The sequence below is a fragment of the Onychostoma macrolepis genome, chromosome 18 (assembly GCF_012432095.1).
Source record: "Onychostoma macrolepis isolate SWU-2019 chromosome 18, ASM1243209v1, whole genome shotgun sequence".
NCBI lineage: Eukaryota > Metazoa > Chordata > Actinopteri > Cypriniformes > Cyprinidae > Onychostoma > Onychostoma macrolepis.
The window spans coordinates 11,926,122-11,945,379 of NC_081172.1; the positions used below are offsets into that span (position 1 = coordinate 11,926,122).

The following is a 19,258-nucleotide window of genomic DNA, read 5'->3' on the forward strand; positions in this document are numbered from 1 at the left end:
GAGTAATTAGTGCTTTCCCCACGGAGCCCATCACTAAGCACATAGTAAAGACAAGAGGCTACAGAGGTGTACGGCCCTCCCCTGACTCTCCTTTATCAATTTAACGTGTTGGAGTACAGGAGAGGTCATGACCCCTCCGGCTGCACGTAATGGGCCCAATGTGTTTGCGCACGTTCATAAATTACACCCATAGACAAAGGGAGGGGTAAGACCTTAGAGCTGGAATGGAAAGGACAGTTATTTATGTACACAAAGACCGCTGAGATTTCACCTTTGGGAGGGAAATATACATAATAAAAATGTATTTCTGTTATGTATTCTCTTTATTACAGCTTATTATGTTATGAAACATAACAACAGCATTAATTCTGCAGCTTTTGTGCTCTTCAAATTGACCATTAACTCAGTGTATTATATTCCTCTTTCAGACCCGGAATATGTGTCTAGCTTCGCTCCTGAAGTACAGTCCTCGAACGCTACAGCGCATCAAGAATTTGATCCAGGGGAAGCAGGCCTACATGATCAGCAGTATCACCTATATTGATGACCTGGCTGTGGCAGATGAGCTCGAAGTTCCACTTTTGGGCACAGAGCCTGCGGTGACCCAGCTATACAGCACTAAATCTGGGGGAAGAAGGATCTTCAGTAGCGCAGGGGTCGACATGCCTCCAGGAAAGTGGGATATATACACCCTGGAGCAGGTCTGTGTGCCAGACATCTGTTTAAACACCTCATGCGAAACTTACATTTGATGATGTAGAAAAAGATGGAATATGATTCATATGTCTATCTTCCAGCTTTATGAAGGACTGGCCCGGCTGATGACAGAACACATGGAAGTCCAGCGATGGCTCTTCAAGATAGATAGTGAAGTGGGTGGACGGGGAACGGCCTATTGTGACGCATGCCATCTAAAATGCCGCCCATGTGCACAGCAGGAGTTTAGCCGCTACGGGCCTGAACAGTGGAGAACATCACAGTCTCAAGTAAAGGTAGGACTGTTTTAGTTTTAAATAAATTATCTTTAAATAACCTTCAGTTATTTTCATTTATGTATGTGTGTAAGCAAGTATGTATTATTTTATTTTATTTTATTTTATTGGAGAAAAGACACATTTGAATTATTTTTATTTGTATTGTTATTTTTATTGTAGTTATGTTTTTATTATATTTTTGTAACATTTTAACTATGTTTTTATTTTAATTTTGTTTAACTATTTAGTTATATTAACTTTAATAAGAATCAGGATGATTTATATGCATCATATATATATATATATATATATATATATATATATATATATATATAAAACATTTTTTTTTTTTTTTTTTTACATGAAATTGAATTTAAGTGGAACTATTTAAGTTCTAAAATACCATAATGTTTAATAAAACATTACAATGGTGATATTACTAAACATTTTGCAAAAACCAAAGCTTTTGGTAAGGTAGAGGACATGACACAGATTTTGCTTTTAAAACAAATAAAATAAATCTGTTGACACAATTTGTTCTGATTTGTTCCTAGTGCAGTTACACCATTCAAATGCACAGTCTGCATTAGTGAGTGCCTGTTGTGCAACAGTAGCAATTCTGAAGTATCAAGTGGCTTGTTTTTAAATGCGAAATGAAATGTGCCATTTCTTTTATTTTGCAAATGCAGCTACACTTCAGTCACAAGCCCTGTTCATTAGAATTTCCGCTTTGCCTGGTTTTTATATTCACATTCTTTACAAAATGCACCCTTGTTTCAATGACAAGCCTGTCATTAATGACCAAGGCCAAACTTTGATGCCATCATCGTGATTTGTCTAGACTCTAGAGAGTGCTTATGACTCAAATTCATGAGAAATTAATAATGAGTCATTTGAATTGTAGCATATTTATGTATTCTAATTCAAATGTGATGTATTCAACACTCTGTCGTGTGCTTTAAAAACACATCAGTTGTACCCGCCTGTAATCGTGTTCATAACCCTCTCCTGCATCATATGCTTACAATTTGGCCCTTGATTTAAATACTGTGTTTTGCCATTACACCGTGAGCTTTGTGTAAGCTAATTACAGGGTTATCCTCATACGCGGCTGTGTGCAAAATCAGACCTCGCTTTTTTTATTCCAGCCTCTTATTGTAGCCTTCTATCCCAGGGGCAAGAGGAGGCCGCGTGTCCTACCTCCAAGCTATTAGCTCAGTCCCTAATTCACACTGAGGCCGAGAGAGGAATCTGGGGCTGTAATTGTGGTGGCATTGGTGCTGTTAATTACAGAGGTAAGCGGTTGAGGCCCAGCCAAGCTCCATTATGGTGATGGCGGTGAAGGAGCTTTAAATGGGGGGCTCTTCACCAGCTGGGGTCCCAGTGAGAGGAAAGGGAGTTGGGGCCTGATGAGCTGGCCTGCACCCTTAGGGCTTCTGGGCCATATGGAAGCCAGTACGGGCCTTTATTCTACCTCTTCAACCTTTTTAATCAATGGAAAGCTCTGCTAACAGAATGGAGAGCAAAGAGGTTATTTCAGCATGTCATTCATTTTCTACAGATCTGTATCCACTCTTTTAGTGGTAATTTTGCCGTTCTGCAACGCCCCTCATTACGGTTCCGTTTGCGGTTGCATATTTGCATGTCATTCATTTTATTTATCTGCTTGATGTTATGTTCATTGCGTTTTATCTTTATTACTCTAAGCTAATAAATTCAACAACAAATGCGGAAATATTCTAGAACTCATATATCAGCCTAATGTTTTAATTGCAGTGGGTAATAAATGGTAAATATTGCCTTTTGTTCTTTAAGTACAAAACATTAGTATGTATGACGCCTATTTGCAATTAAATTTTTAAAACGTGCATTTGTAGGCCACTATCCTTTGAGAAAAAATATTATAATGATTTTGTAATTATCAGACTGCAATTATCAGTGCTCAGAGGCTTCACTTAAGTTTTACGTTTGGCTTTAGTTATAAGTCATAGAAGTTTAAATGCTGTTTTGCCTCTCTAGGGAGCTGTCTTTCGCTGTAATGCATCCTTTAATTTCCCCATGTCAAGCTCAGGCCTATGCTGAGCTCCCCCTCTATTTACCCTATTTACTATGTGCACATTGTTTAATTATTGATTGTATAAAGAGCCTTTTCTAATGCAGGAAGAAGAATACCAGAACCCATGTGGTCCTACAGAGGAACAGCTACAGAGATAAGTGTGAAAACAGACCTAGAGGCAGTGTAAAAAAAGACTGTGTGATTCTTTGCAATGTGTTTGGGAGGCCCACACCCCGAGGGGTGTTTCAGCCTGGGGCGGGCCTCACAGCTATTCAAAGAAGATGGGTTAAAGACATGCGGATCTCACTCTATTCAACGGCTGGGTGGACTCGTACACGCTACACTTTACACATTACAAACATGCACGTTCTGCCAGCACACGGGTCATTAGACACGAGGGAGCATTATACTAATAGCATCAACAGATAGACAGATTGTCTGCTACTTATTTTATTCAATGCATGTGGGATTACGTGTTGTACCACGTTTATTTTATTAGATTTTGAATGTAACGACACTTTCTGTATTCCTCTTTGGTTAATGTTGCATTTGGGAAGTAATCCGCAAATATGTCCATATTATAACCAGGCTTTATTCTCAAACCCATTCAAAATGTCGATTTACCTGATATCACTACTTTATATTTGTGCAGGATTTGTTGGTATGCCTAACATCTGGTGTATTAGAAAGGTATATCATAAAGGTATATGGCTTACACACACACACAAATGAATAAATAATTTTTTTTTTGAAGACTTTCTGTCCATATAATAAAAGATAATGGTGTCCAAAACAACACTGGACCTGACTTTTATTTTATAGACAAACATTAATAACAACACTGAGACTAAATATTTTTCTAAATATCTACTTTTGCTTTTACTTTTGAACAAAAAGATGAGGATGGCAGACTATTTGCTTTCAGGTGAACTATACGTTTAAGGACAGCTCCATATTCATTCAAAATTACAATATCTATTCAAAACATCATTTCATATTTGTTTAGGATTTTTGGTATATATAATATCTGATGTATAGGAATAGTATATCAGAGGGCTTACAAAAAAACAACAACAACACCACACAAAACAATATATTTCAATATATTTCAAAGAAGGTTTATACCTGTTATTGTCCATAAAAAAAAAAGAAATGTAATGGGGTCTTTTGTTGCATGAAAAAAAACCCCACTAAGACATTTTCCAAAATATCTACTTTTGTGTTCCAAATGCATGAAGATGGCAGAATATTTGTTTTAGGGTGAACTATCCCTTTAAGGAAAGCCCCATATCCCTCTTAGGAGGTATGCTGTTGGCTATGCTCGTGACTGCAGTGTCGCTCTTCCTAATATAGAGATCAAACAGCAATCAAAGCACAGAGGAGACGTCTATTTTATTTATCTATTTTCAAATAGCTCATCTTTATGTGGAAGCCAAGCAAGGCCCGAATCCTCTCTCACAGTACAGCTCGCAGTTTAAGTCCAAATAAAGAATGGCAAAAATTATTCCCTCTCGCTTTCCTTCCTTCCCCGCTGTTCGTGTGAAGTGCATTGGCAAATTCTCAGAGCGCGCCTGCTCTTTCGCGGGGAACGAAGGCCGTTTCCTTACACTTTTTGCCGCACCATTGTGTGCTTTATGGCTTGTGTCGAGGGTGAAATCACTGCGCAGCGATTGACCCTGGCTCTTCTGGTACTTGAATATGATGATGACTGTTTCATGACTTGAATATCAACAGCATCTCCCTGTTTTGAGACAACTTCCTCAGTGATGTCAGTTTTGTTTGAACATTATAAATGTACTTGAAAAGGATAAAGACTTTATGGAGATCAAAAATGGATTCATCCTTACATCTTCTCAAGGTTGTAAAACAGGACCTATTGACTTGTTAAATGCGCTTAAATAAAAAAGGGCCTTTTATTAAATAGTTTCCCACCAAAAAGATTCTTTCCCCTATTATGCTCTGCCTGGTTAGAAACTGTTTTCTATACATTGCAGTTGTAAGTACTAACTATGCACTTACGTGCAATCCCTAAGTGCTCTGTCCATTCTTCTCTGCTTTGAGAGGTTCTTAAGCTGAAATTCTTTCTCTTACTAACCAACAGGTTTTAAGAGGCACTCACAGGAAGTCAAACATTGCAATTAACAACATAATTAAGTGTCAAAGCCATTATGGTGTTTTCTAGTTACAGAAACAAGGCCTGTATTGATCAGAAACAGACCCTGATTGATCTGCTGATCGATTGGCTTGCATGGGTATTTATCTGCCAGCATGTGTCAGTTGTTATTGGGGACAGGTGCAGTTACTATTGCCTTCAGTTAAAGCTATTGGACTACTGTGATGCCGTGGCAATGGGCTGTCAATCAACACCAACCACCACCCCCATACACAAATACCTTCTGAGCTTTTGTAAGGCATGTCAAATTAAGACACACTTCAGTAGTTACTGCTTCATCAAGGGTATCGACACTATGTAGTGCTTTATATATTTTTTTACATCAGGCCCAGACACTTTAGAAATTGCTTTATAGCGTAAAAGTCAAGATATTAGTTTTATTTAGGTCGCTCTATGGAGCTTAGAGGATTTTCATTATGCCTGACTTTGCTTTCATCTGTCATTTTGATGCAGGAGTCGGTGATGATCAAGTTCTTAGAGGAAGTTCCTCATCTTCTGGCTTCTTATGCTCATCCGGTCAGCACATCCTGCTATGCCACATGGACCTGTTTCCAAGAACACTTCCTCAGGGAAGGTAGCTTCAACCAATTTTGCAAAGTACCTCTAACCAATTACTTGTCAGATCTTCCTTGGTACTCTTTTAATTTGTATCCATCTCCTTCCAAAGGTGGAGTGATAGAAGCCTTCCCGCCTTCGGATAGTGTGACGTGTCTGACGGTGGATCTTCTGGTGGAGCCGGGAGGAGATGTTTGCATGCTGTCCTGTGGAGATCAGCTGCGTGGGCCCAGTGGGTTGGAAGTGGTGGGCTGCACTGTACCTCAGACCTCCATCTGCCCTGACATCCTGCACTCCATTTGCACTCGTGTGGGTCAGGCCTGTCAGCAGCGCTCCATCATGGGCCACATCTCCCTGGATCTAGTCACCTTTCTGGATCCCAGCAACCTGGAGCAGCAGGTTAGGAAAAATAATAGCCAGTTCAGTACTCAGTCTTTAAAACACTTACATAAAAACACTTTATTTTTACACTACCATTCAAAAGTTTGGGGTCAGTAAGATTTACAGTAAGAATACTTGAAGTCAGCAAGGATGCATTAAATTGATCAGTGCCAGTGAGCGCCTATTACATTATTACAAAAAATGTTATTTCAACTAATGTTCTTTTGAATTTGTATTCATCGAAGAATTCAGAAAAAAAGTTATCATGGTTTCTACAAACATTTTAATCAGCACAACTGTCATCAACATTGATAATAATAAGAAATGTTTTTTGAGCACCAAATCATGTTTAAGGATCATGTGACGCTGAGTAATTGCTGCTGAAAATTCAGATTTGTTACCACAGGAACAAATAACACTTTAAAATATATTAAAAACAATTATGTTAAATTGTAATAATATTTCACAATACTGTTTTACTGTGTTTCAGATAAGATAAATGCAATGTTATATATTATAAATTTTATATGTATTTTATTTTCATATATTTTATTTATTTTTAATAATGTTTTGCTTTAAAGATATGAAGCAGCATATAGTAGTCACTTATTAATGTACATTTGAATATGAATATAAATAACATATAAGCTAAATTTATGGGTATGACATTATGCAATACATTCCAGTACATTTATAGGTATGATATTAGGCAGTACGTTGGGCTAGAATAGATAAGGCTTTTAAAAGAAGAATATAATGCGTAACATTTACGCATTTGTCAGACACTTTTTTTCCTTAGCAACTTATACTGCAAGGTATACATTTTTATCAGCAGTGTTTTCTGGAAATTGAACCCACAACCTTTGTATTGCTAGCACCATGCTCTATCATTTGAGCTCCAGAAACAATGGAGGCACTCAGCTCTATCTATCTTTTATCAAACAAGCTCTTTCAGAAACAAATTGACCCTTAAATGTCAGTGGTGTGTTTTACAGCTCTATGAAAACAGAACCTGCCATGTTAAGAAGCTGTTGAGAGTGAGATGGGATCTGACATGTGGCACTGTTCTGTCAGAACCCGTAACACTGTTCTCACCTTAGAATATCGATAGAGTGAGGGTTCAATCTACTGGTTCGGCGCTCTTATTGAGATGATATAGGACACTCTTATAGGTTCCCCTTAAGAGCTGTACAGATGAGAGAATGACCAGGAGCTGGTAATCTAATAAACTGTCAGGTCTTATTGTGTCAATAAACTAATTCCCCTTTTAAGGCCTTGCCCCCTGACCTTACAACACCCCTGCTATGTAGTGGTGTCAGACAGGAGGTCAGGCTGGAGTGTCTTTTCCTCAGACGTTGGGGTTCTTGGTCACTGTCAAGACAGATTGAACACTGTAATGCTTTTGCTCGCACATTACTGTTGATGCTCTTTTTGGCTTGGTTATTTGTGAGATTTTTTACAATTTCTGTAAAAACTGCATTAAGTACTACAATAAGTTCATTTTAGAGACTATGTACTTGTGCAGTTATCTAAAGAGAATTTTATTTCTAATCTTTTTGACAGCATAAGATAATATAGTAACAGTTAATCTAGATGTTAATTTAGACCTCATGGAGCTCATTTTAAGGTTACCTAAATAAACATTTTTTACAGTGCAGAGCCATCCCTAACAGTTGGAGGTTAACTAGCATTCCTTGCATTTCAGACCATTCACTTTGCATCTCTGCCAAAGGATATGACAACTGAAAAATCTCTGCAGGGGAAAAAGGAGGGGATGAATTAAAATAAATTTGAGTCTAATGTAGGAAAAATGGTATGGATTTGACCTCACTGACCTCGCTGTGTTAGATATTGATTTAGTCATTTTTCATGTGTTTCTAAATTTAGGTCTGTTTATTAAGTCATGGAATGTGAATATCCCCTGTGGAAATGTTGTACATAGTGCAAATGATAAGTGAGCAAAGAAGTGATTATATAACTAGGCAACATAATGCATAATTAATTAGAGTACTGTGATTTTTATCAATGATCCCTGCTGGCAGGCCTAAGATGGAAATGTGTCTTGTCACATTGTTCTTTTAGCGATTCCCACTGCCACTAGAGGGTGGCAGAACACATTCGCATTGTATTCACTACATCTGTCACTATTGCATACAGAAGACCTCCCCTCAGTTGTTCTTAATGTTTCAGGGCCCTTTGCGGGGATGGACTGACCTTTTGGTGTAAGCTAAAGCTTTTGTTTGTGTTGTAATCATGTGTGTATGTTCTTGAAATGTATGAGATGCTACAGCTCTGAAAAATAGCTTATGACATTTACTTAACACAGTGAAAGTCTTAAGCCCCCATTGAGTCAGTGGTTGATTTTTACAGCTCCATATACACATTATGCTATTTATCATTCTGAAATGGTGAAACACTATAGAACAGATATATTTTCAAATGAATGTCACATGCTGCTGTTTTAATCATTGACTCAGTTGGCATGCTGTGATTTTAAAATAGATGATTGACTTTGGAAGTCAGAGAACGGCAGCTTTTTTAGATAAATTACGCATTGAGGTGGAATGTACTCGTCCACAGAAACAGAAAATTTCACACTTGAATCTCATATAGTCTCCTGATAGAATAGCTTTTACTCCTGCAAATGAAAGTAATTCATACATTATTCTGATTGAATAGCACCAGGATTCTCTATATTGTGGATTCACAGAGGCACGGGATGAGTTTTATTCAGCGTGTCTTACGGAGAATAAACTGCACACACAATTAAAAGCGACAAAAGGAATTCAGACAGATAAATCCAAACATTACTGTCCCATCTCTCCTGGCACAGAGGCAGACAGATCTGCCAGACTAGTGCTAACCTGTCTCTATTTAAACATCAATTTACATTCAAACCTGTTGCTAAAAGCAGTCTGTATTTTTTGTATGTGTGGGGGAGAGGTGGGTCGCATGTGTTTGCCCTTGCAGGCTTGCTTCACATTGTGTGCGAAGGGAGGCTCAGCTGCAAGATTGCAGTTTTTAATGAAAGTGAAGGGGCTATAAAAGACAGGTACAATCTGGGCGTATATATCAAGCGCCTTTGTTAAGGTTGACAATGAAGCAGGCTTGGCTGATTCTACAGACTGGCTAAATGGTCCCACCTATCCCACAAGCACAGGTATTAACTATGAACGGGAGGCACTGCTGGGTGAATGCAGCTCTCTATATCGAGGTCTTCCTGTAAGCCTGGAGTACTGTTTTCAAAGGTCATTGCTTTACTTTATCCCTTTACAAGAGCTTATTTCCAAAAGGAATTTCTTTTTTGGTTGCTTAGTTTTTAAAAGCGCTTTAAAATTTTATTATTATTTTTTTTTTTGGAAAGTCAAATTTTGAATGAAAGGAATAGTTCACCCAATAATGGAAATTTGCTGAAAATGTTCTTGCCTTCAGGCCATCCAAAATGTAGATGGGTTTGTTTCACTTGCTCACCAATGGATCATTCACAGGTAATGGTTGCCATCAGAACGAGAGACCAAACAGCTGATAAAAACAAAACAATAATCCACAAGTGATCCACATGATTCCAGTCCATCAATTAACATATTGTAAAGTGAAAGTTGTGTGTTTATAATAAAACAATCAAGACATTTTTTACTTTAAACTGTTGCTTCCAGCTAAAATATGAGTCCTCAATCCATAATATTGCTTCCTTCAGTAAAAAAGTTGTTTTGTCTGAATCAGGAGAAAAATATGCATAGTCCAAAACAGTTTTAAACAAATATGTTGATGTGAGAGGACAACAGGGGATGGACTATTATGGAAGCATTATTATGGATTATGGACACCTTACTGCATGGATTGCAGTTTTTTACTTCACAAGATGTTAATTAATGGACTGGAGTCATGTGGATTATTAAGACATTTGAACTATAATTCTGATTCTCTCATTCCGCCACCCATTCACTGCTAAATTCATTCAAATCTTTTCTGATGAAGAAACAAACACATCTACATTTAGGATGGTCTGAGAGTGAGTACATTTTCAGCAAATTTTCATTTTTGGGTGAACTATTCCTTAAACTAAGCAATTTTGGAAAAATGTATCTAGAGGACATAACATCATCTTTTATATTAGTTACAACAGAGGAATATGTTTTCTGGATAAAAGGACAAAATAAAACATGCAAATTACATAAACAATCCTTTATTATCTTTCTTTTTAATAGTTTTTATATGCTGAAATTAATTAGTGTTTGCAGCTGAAATTAAGCCAGTGTAAATAAATGATTCGGTTCAATGTATTTCAGCATGAGAACGTTGAGCATGATACTGTGATCATGAAGTGATTTCAGCAGCCGGGCCACCATTTGCATTCGCTGGCAGCAGCGTTTAGCTTGACAAATAGGGACGACAGGAGAGTCAGCCAACTGCCACTTAGTTATTAACAACTCCTTCACTGGTGATTTATTTGCCACTTTTGAAGAGAGGGCATAGCTATTAGATTATTATCAGGGAAAATTAGCCCTGTTTAAGCATAAGGCCACGACTGGGCCTGACCCCTTAATATCCTTATAATGATGCCATTAACCATACAGATGTGAAGAGAGTCTCCAGTTGGGCTTTAGACACAGTATGCTACTCTCTCTCTCTTTCTCTCTCTCATACACACACAATGTCTGTTGAGCTCAGTTTTTTCTGCAAATACAGTTTTGAAATGTCCATCTGACTGTCTAAAGATTTCTGCCATTGTCTACTTGTTGGCTAAAAATGGAATGGTTGTGAATGGTTATTTTGATTTGCTGACTTATGTCTGTGTGCACTGGTTTGTATTTAGGTATGGGCTATTGATCTTGACCTGGGCTACAGTAACCAGTTGGCCATGACGCAGCTGATGCTCATGATGACGAGGGGGACGCTGGACTGTCGCATCAGTAAATTGGAGGTTCCTCCTCCAGTCAGAGATGTGAAGTCTTCCAGAGTAAAGACCAAAGCTGTAAGAATCTGTACAGTCAATTAAAATATAACTCTGTCTTTCAGCATTAAGAAGAGATGGTTGTTATATACTGGATTTGAAATATGGTATGACAACATATTCAAGACTTTAATTTAGAACAGATCAGTAACTGCCTTAAAGAGATAGTTAAATCAAAAATCTAAATTCGTCATTTCCTCACCCTCATGACATTCTAAACTTACCTAGGTTTGAGATTTAAAAAAAATATTTTTGAAAGAAGATATATTTTTGTTCACCAAGGCTGCATTTATTTGATCAAAAATACAGTAAAACGATAATATTTTGAAATATTACAATTTAAAATGACAGTTTTCTATTACAATACATATTATATTTATATTATTATTATTATTATATTATTTATTTCTGTTAAGGATCAGTGTCATGATCCTTCAAAAATTATTCTAATATGCTGACATTTTTTTCAGGATTCTTTGATGAAAAGTTCAAAAGGACTGCATTTATTTGAAACGCAATTTTATTTTAACAATAAAAGTCTTTCTTTATTGTCACTTTTGATCAGTTTAATGCATTCCTGCTTAAAAAAAAGTATTAATAAAACCAATGCAATAAAGTGTCAAAAAGTATCATGAAATCATTATAAAAGTAGTCTATGCAACTGGTGTGTTAAATTCTTGAGGTATATGTGAGGAACTAACTGAAGTTGATTTCATTATTCACCATTCGTGGCCACCGTTCACTTTTTAATGCATGAAAAAGAGCAGCATGGACATCTTGCTATACTTATCTTCTTTGTGTTCCACAGTAGAATAAAGTCATACAGGTCCTGAGGGTGAGCAAATGATGACAGAACTTTAAATTTTGGGTGAAAAGCGTCACTTTAAAGGTTATGTTCTAAACTGTTTGGGATTCTTTTAGCTCTTTAAGCACAAGAATGCCATTATCCTGATTGTGTTCCCTGAGACCGGACCAGAGAGCAATAAAAGTCCACTGCTGAATATTATCCCGATAAATCACGGCATCCATAAAGATTGATCTAGCTAAGCTTTGTTGTTTTATTTTGGTTAAATACAACTAAACGCTGTAATTACGCTTCCGACCTGATTGGTGTTTAGAAGAAGCTGAATTCATTATCATTTTGATAGATGAGCCTAAATAATCAGCCCATAAATAATGCATACCATATTCATTATGCATGTGTATGCATGCCTGAGCACCTCATCAACCTGATGCCAGCCCCTAAACAATAGACTTCCTTTATTAGTGGCAAACCGGAGTTTACGCTTGTTAATCTGCGACTTGTATTATTTTATCAAACATTCATTTAGTTTGTATGTGCTTGTATTGCCCGGCTCCCGCCTGCCTGTCTTAATGGCTCCGGCTTTGGCCATCATTCAGGCCCAGAATATTACAAACACAATTAAAACCCTGCAGGAAAAGCTTTTTATTGTTGTTTGAGGATAGTGTGTCTGACAGCTGAAAACAGAGTTCCATAGAAGAGAATTACTCATGCCCCACACACCGTGCAAGGGCTTTACCCTCCGCTTCATATCTGTCACTGAGAATATGCCTCATGCCCGCTACGAGTCCTGCGAGTCCTGCCACTCTTAACTAATCCGCTCCTGTGGCGTTCTTTTAGACACATCTTTTATCTGCCGTGTCTATGTGCATCGTTGGGTTTTAGAGTAAACCTTTTTGTTTTCTGCAGCGGTATAACCTAATAACACAGGACTCTTTCTCCCCAGTGCCCTATATGACTATGAGACTAATGCCTAATATTTCTCAGTGTGGGCTTTTGAAACCCTTCTATTTGTTTCTAGCGTGGCTGTTATTGCTGTTCCTGGGAGGTCAATTTATCATTTAGATGTACTGGTCAAATTTTTAGCAACAGAATCACATGCAGTTTGTTGCTTAACTCTCTGTGTGTGTGTTCTCTCCTCAGAAAACCTCAGTGACTAATCGCTTTGCAGTGATGTGCACCCGACTTCTTCACACCAATCTTTCTTTGGTGTATTATAGCACATTTTTTCTGATGTGCAAAGCACAGGGCATAGGTTATGATGTCAAGGTAAAACCTTTGCTTGTTTTCCAATAATACAACTGGAGTTCTTTGATTGCAGAGCAAGTGTTTCAATATATTTTGTGTTTTAGGCAAGGCAAGGCACGGTGTTCGCCCTCCATGACAGCAGAGATCGAAGAAGCCTTGGAATGCTGTGAGTTCCCACAAGAAGCAGGCAGATGCATTACCCTTATCTTTCTCCGGCTCTGTTTTCCCTTCCTCTGTCCCCATTACCATTAGAGATATATCTAGACCTTGAGCACACTCCCAAGAGCAGATTAAACATTATGTAGTGAATACCTCAACCCGAAATGTGGCAGCGCACAAAATACTGCCAAATCGAATTAAAGGCATTCATCACATAAATCCTATACCTATCCCATTGAAGCCCTGCTTTCCTTCCTCATTTCTCCCTGAAGAATAGCACACTCTTTAAGGCTGAGAGTTCTCATTAAGCTCCTTACAGCCCCACAGCCAAACAAGGTGATTGTTTTTTTGTTTTTCTCTGATGATGGTTCTGGGGGATCATTAGTAAGCTCGTTTGTTTCTGTGTGCCGTTAACAGAACAATCTCGGAGGATCTCCAGGGAGCTCTGCTGACCTTTGCTCGCAACCTGTCAATCATTCATCAGGAAATATCAGCTCCAAATATGCAAGGAACAAACAATTTTAAGGTATGCGGAAGGGGTTTTTTCTTAACCTACTCTTAAAAGACCTGCTAATGGTATGTTCTTCACAGAAAAAAATACCGTTCAGATCATATATCTACAGTATAAATTATAAAAAAGGTACAAAGCTGTCACTGGGGTGATACCATAAGGTACAAAAGCACCTCAAAAGTGCATACTTAATAATACTTAATATGTGCATATTAATACCCCAGTGACAGTTTCTGTCTGAGAGTATAGGACATTAATCATAATAATTTTTGATGGTTTCACCATATTACATAATATAATATTCCTTTCAAACACTGAGGGTCACTTTACAAAGACAAAAAATGAACTATGACCATCAAATAATTAACAAAAATATATCCACAACGCAGCAGTAAGAATCAGTCACTTGGTAGAGAAGTTGTGTCAAGTCCACTACTCCAACACTTGCTCCAAAAGGCTCTGCAAAATTTTGTGTAATGCTAGTAATAATAAACTTCATCCTTCACAGTGTTCAAGGTTGTTTAATTTAATAATCTCATATTTTTCAAGTCAAATTGAAAATTGGGACAACAATTGGCAACATATTACCTTTGGTAAATGATGAATAGACTGGGCCATACAGGTTCAGTGAAAAAAAAAAAGATGTAACTTTCAGTTTGCATAGAACTGTTTGTTGCAATCTTTTATAAATATTCTAAATAAATTATTGTTAGTTTTACAACTAAAGTTTATTATTACCAACATTATACCAATGTTTTGCTGGGACTTTGAACAGTGAATTTGAACTTTGGGTCAAAATCAGGTGAGAACAAATGTTTTGAGAAAATGTCAACTGTGTGCCATAATAACATTTTATATAATACACAAGGTATTCATTTATTAAAGTCAAGGCTTTATCTCTGTCTGTATTATCTGCAGCTGAAGTCATTCAGATGTAGAACTCTGTAGACAATGACAATACTGTAAGTGAACTGTAGATTCATTGACACTTCCTGAATAGCTGCATTCAACACAATGTTACTTAATTTTATAGAGGAATTCTCTTTCACTGTTCAGTGGCTAGAGGTTAGGATCTGTAGTCTGACATATATTGACTGAATGTTTGCTATTGTTTGCTTTTATAAGGACCTTATCAAGGACATTGAGGAAGTCTTGGGCATGACCGTACAAAACCAAACCACATCTCAAGAAGAAAAGGAGATTACTGCAGCCGAAAGCGAACAGTTATCATCTCATAAACCTCACAGATCAACCCTAAATTAATCAACGTGGTTATATAGTATCATACAATAGCATTTACACATTCAGTTATAATTGCTGTTACCAAACAATTCTATAGAACTTAGTTATAGCTGTAAAGTGGCTAACATACAGTAACATTAAAAGGAGATACACACATGTATAAATCTGCTTGAGTGGATTTCTCCGTGACTTTTTTAGATCACATTGTTATAGTGATCTAAAATATTGTACAATATTTATATCTAGAAAGATTAACAATATGAACAGGATAATTACATGTGCCATTCGTGACATTTAGCTCTTAATAGCTAGAGATACAGGAGAGGAATGTTGCTTAATCAGTAAACTATATAATGCGTACATAAATTATAATCACTCAAAAAAAAAAAACATTTTGATAGTTTTTAACTGTAGTAACGTCCAGATAATAATTGGTTCTGTTGTAAGTTATTTCAAGAAAACCTTCAATAAATTGTAAAGTTTTTGTGGATTCAGGAGTTTTTTTTTTGTTTTGTTTTTTATTAAATCAAAAAACCTTATAAAAGACTAATATCTGAAATTTAGTTATTGAATTTAACTGTAACCAGTTATATTTGGCTGTGACCAACTGATAAATAAACAAACTTAAGTGAGGTTGGTATGTAATTGGCTCCAGATAAGGGTTTAATTGATATAGACTGACCAACATATAAAATAATCAATTATTAAACATTTAGCCTAATATATCCAATATTGTGTGTGTGTGTATAGGACATATAATCCAATATAATATAATCACATTTTTGTTCTATTCTGTATTTTATGTGTAATTCCATTTATGAATGGAAGTCTATGTGTGCATGAGAATGAAGATACATACAACTACATAAGGCGCATAGGAACAAAAAAGAGCTCGGTTGTTTCTTCCCGGAAAAGATATTATCCGTACCAGTGAAGGTTGAACGCCTCTTATATTTCTGCAGAAAACTAGCTCGTTAATCGTACTTTCGTAAAAGCAGCGGAGTAGTAATATAAATGTTTGTCAAACTAGTATGAAAGCCGCACCGGTAAGCTGTATAACCTTCACTGACAACCGAGCCGTTCTTTCTCTCGAGTGCGGGACTGATTCTGATTCTGCGTCACACAAAGTTTCGGCAGTATTTTTGAGCTGATTAAAGGTTGCAAAACTGCAGTTTGGTTTGGTTTGGTTTGATGTGCTTTATTAATGATTTACGTTGCTTAACTTATTTATTTATTACTCGTAACGAAATAATGATGTGGCGCGCCAACAGTTGCTCTTGAAACGTCGTTTTGATATTAGACCACTTTATGGTTTACTCGGCTATGACAGAGATTCTACGCAGAATCCACGGTGGCTTTCTAAAAGTGGCCCTGTTCCCCAGCAGCTTTGGGAATAAAGCGCCTCGTCCTGCCGCCTCTGAAGTACTAACGTGTCACCTCACTCAGCGCGCGCTGCCGCCCTGGACTTCATTCTGCGTGAGCTACCGGGATGTCGTCAACGACCAGTTCGGTCTGTCCAACTTCAACTGGCAGGTGCAGGGAGCGAACTACCACATCCTTAGGACCGGTGCTTTCCCGTTTATCAAATACCACTGCACCAAAGCACCTCCACAGAACCTGGAGTTTGAAAATAAGTTTTTTGGTGCATTGAAAGTCATCAATCTAGGTCAGTTAAAGTATTAGTTACACATGTTTTATTTTATGTTTTTGACAGCACACTTGTACATTTTTAATGTTTTCTCTCTCTCTCTCTTTAAGGTATCCCATGCTTGGCGTATGGCTTGGGTTCATGGATGGTAGTTGGAGTGACAGAGACAGTTCAGACCTCTGCAGGACCTGTTACTGTTTACTTTGCATACAAGGAGGTGGAGGGTGCTCAGTTTTAATATCAGAGACACAATGAGTATTTGAAAAGAAGGACTTGAGTTTCTCAAGAAAATGTTTGTCACAGACTGTCTGAAAGCTTGTACAAATGGCCAAGTGCGACCTGAAATACACACATGCACTTTTGCACAAAAAAAATAAATAAATTATTAATTTTATACTTTGGGGTTTTCTTTTAAATATTACACATTTGTATTTATTAATTAGTATTATTAGTATTAATATCAAATTGATAACTACAAGTTAATTAAAAAATAATAATAAAAAACCTAAATATAATATTTATTTAACAATAGTATTTGACAAAAAAATTGGGAAATTAGTGAAGCTGTATACATAACCAACTAGATAAATGATAAAAGAGATTAAAACTGATCAGAATGTTCAAGGAAATTTAATATTTTCAAGATAAAGGTATAGACTTTATTATGTCTTTTATTTTTTGTCGAATTGGCTATTGTGTCGCTCAAGTTTATTTTGAAATTTGACAATTCCACTTTTTTTTTTTTTTGATTAAATGTATTTGTCACACATGGTATGCAGATTATTATGCCATTATCGTGATAATTAGGCATTATTGTGATGCATCTGATGTGTTCTTTGAAGTTTACAAGCTCTGCAACTCCTTGTTTTCCCACTTGTTTTCTTCCCTAAAGCTAATGCAGAATTTTAAATACCTTCAGCTCATTTATTTAAAGTCAAATTAGAGCTCACGCCCTGCCTGGCATATTGTCAATGGGAAGCAAGAGGGATTGTTTGGAGGACAGGTCTGATAAAATGGTTTTTAATTACAACAGAGGAAGTGTGGCCTTCGTTCAGGGCCCACCCTAACCCCCTCCCCCTGTCATTCTCGGATGCTTTGATTTCTGATAATGTACTTTGCTGACTCTGGCTCTCTTCTGCAGGATGCTTCGTCACATTACCTCTGAGATCGGCTTTGACAAACTACCATATTGATTCTCTAGACTTCTCAAAGCTTTCTGCTGAGCACATTTATCAGAGGCCTCGATTTTCTGGCCTTGCCGTCTTCTCTCTTAGGTAGCAGTACCAAAGTAATAATTTCATGTATTACATGCAAATCAATAGACCTCTTGGCCTTTGTCTTGCAAGCCATAATTCCAAGGGATTTTGATTTGACTGAGCCATTGTGTAATGACTAAATCTAGTATGAATTATGGCCATTTCAGTGTTATAACAGGGTTTCAGTGGGTCTTGAAAAAGTCTTAATTCACCCTTCCACAAATGAAGTCTTAAATCAGAGCAGAGAGTCTTAAATTCATAGTCACGGCATTAAATGGTGAATGCACTGCATGAAAATTAATATCTTTCTCTGTATTTTTTTGTCATTTTCCAGTGAAAATACCTAAATATTCTTAAATCATACTTGAGATACAAAATGAAGATATGAAATTTAACAAAATTGAGTTCATACTTAATTCAAGGAAATATTTGTTATTGTTTTAGGTGTGTTTTTCTGACCCCTTTGGTGGATAATTGTTCTTGTTTTAATCATAAACTCACATTATTTTGACCGTTTTCTCAGAAAATGAGAGTTATGTCATTTTACATTTATGCATTTAGCAGACGCTTTTATCCAAAGCGACTTACATTGCATTCAAGTTACAGTTTTTACATTTTATCAGCTCTTGCTTTCCCTGGGAATCGAACCCATGATCTTAGCGTTGCTAGCGCCATGCTCTACTATTTGAGCTACAGGAAAGCACCTGTACACTGATTTTGCTTCTCAGTGTATCATGATTTAGAAATCTTTAAACATTTGCAATGGAAAACGAGACAAAAATACTGAGGAAGAACATTACTTTTTCCAATTTGATCAGAAGGTACAGTAAAAGTTATTTCCATATACTAGTTAAATAAAGTAAAAAGTATTGGAAATTTGTTGAATGTTTGAAGTCTTGCTAATACCACTTAGACATTTACAATTACAGAATATTTTGATGTTCACTTTAATTTGTTCCTCATGTTTTTTACTTGGTCTTAAAAATTAAGTTAACCTTCAAAACCCTGAAGAAACCCTCTAGCCTATAATGAATTACCAATAATCGTCATGAGGAAATTATATCAAATTTGAAAACAAATCTACCATTACCTGCCTCCTTATTCTCAATATATATATTCAGGCAGGCAGCCCCTATGTTACATAATCAGTGAGGTGGCTAATTGGCCTTAATGGAAATCATTTAGACAGCCAGCGAAATCTGATCAGCACTATTAGCCTGAACGGCCAGCTTTTCCTTTTTATGTGAGTTAGCATGAGTGCTGAAATGCTGCGTGGGGAATGCTCAGGGAAGCATGTCT

The 19,258-nt window shown here is 36.9% G+C and overlaps 2 protein-coding genes across 6 annotated transcripts in view; both read left to right on the top strand.

The window, feature by feature from the left end:
- iqch (IQ motif containing H) overlaps positions 1–15,545 on the top strand; it is a 29,995-nt gene extending 14,450 nt beyond the window's left edge. For 2 of the 5 annotated variants that reach the window (XM_058750702.1, XM_058750706.1), the window contains 9 exons: positions 429–701; positions 798–992; positions 5,657–5,777; positions 5,871–6,157; positions 10,956–11,114; positions 13,039–13,164; positions 13,248–13,309; positions 13,720–13,828; positions 14,939–15,545. In XM_058750702.1, coding sequence (XP_058606685.1) covers positions 429–701; positions 798–992; positions 5,657–5,777; positions 5,871–6,157; positions 10,956–11,114; positions 13,039–13,164; positions 13,248–13,309; positions 13,720–13,828; positions 14,939–15,076 — 1,470 coding nt within the window. In that variant the 3' untranslated portion in view covers positions 15,077–15,545. Of the gene's footprint in view, positions 1–428; positions 702–797; positions 993–5,656; positions 5,778–5,870; positions 6,158–10,955; positions 11,115–13,038; positions 13,165–13,247; positions 13,310–13,574; positions 13,639–13,719; positions 13,829–14,731; positions 14,776–14,938 lie in introns of all 5 variants that reach the window. The other 3 variants (XM_058750704.1, XM_058750703.1, XM_058750705.1) reach the window with 3 other exon arrangements.
- Positions 15,546–15,949: 404 nt separating this feature from the next.
- On the top strand, positions 15,950–17,097 carry c18h15orf61 (chromosome 18 C15orf61 homolog). The gene is made up of 2 exons (XM_058750710.1): positions 15,950–16,721; positions 16,814–17,097. Exons 1-2 carry the CDS (start codon positions 16,364–16,366, stop codon positions 16,939–16,941), a joined length of 486 nt encoding a protein of 161 aa, XP_058606693.1. The 5' UTR covers positions 15,950–16,363; the 3' UTR covers positions 16,942–17,097.
- Positions 17,098–19,258: the final 2,161 nt, after the last annotated feature.

Excerpts from the sequence above, each read along its gene's own strand:
- c18h15orf61 (XM_058750710.1), top strand. The coding sequence starts at position 16,364 with ATGGTTTACTCGGCTATGACAGAGATTCTACGCAGAATCCACGGTGGC. Across the intron at positions 16,722-16,813 it reads ATTGAAAGTCATCAATCTAG|GTATCCCATGCTTGGCGTAT; the intron begins GTCAGTTAAAGT and ends TCTCTCTTTAAG.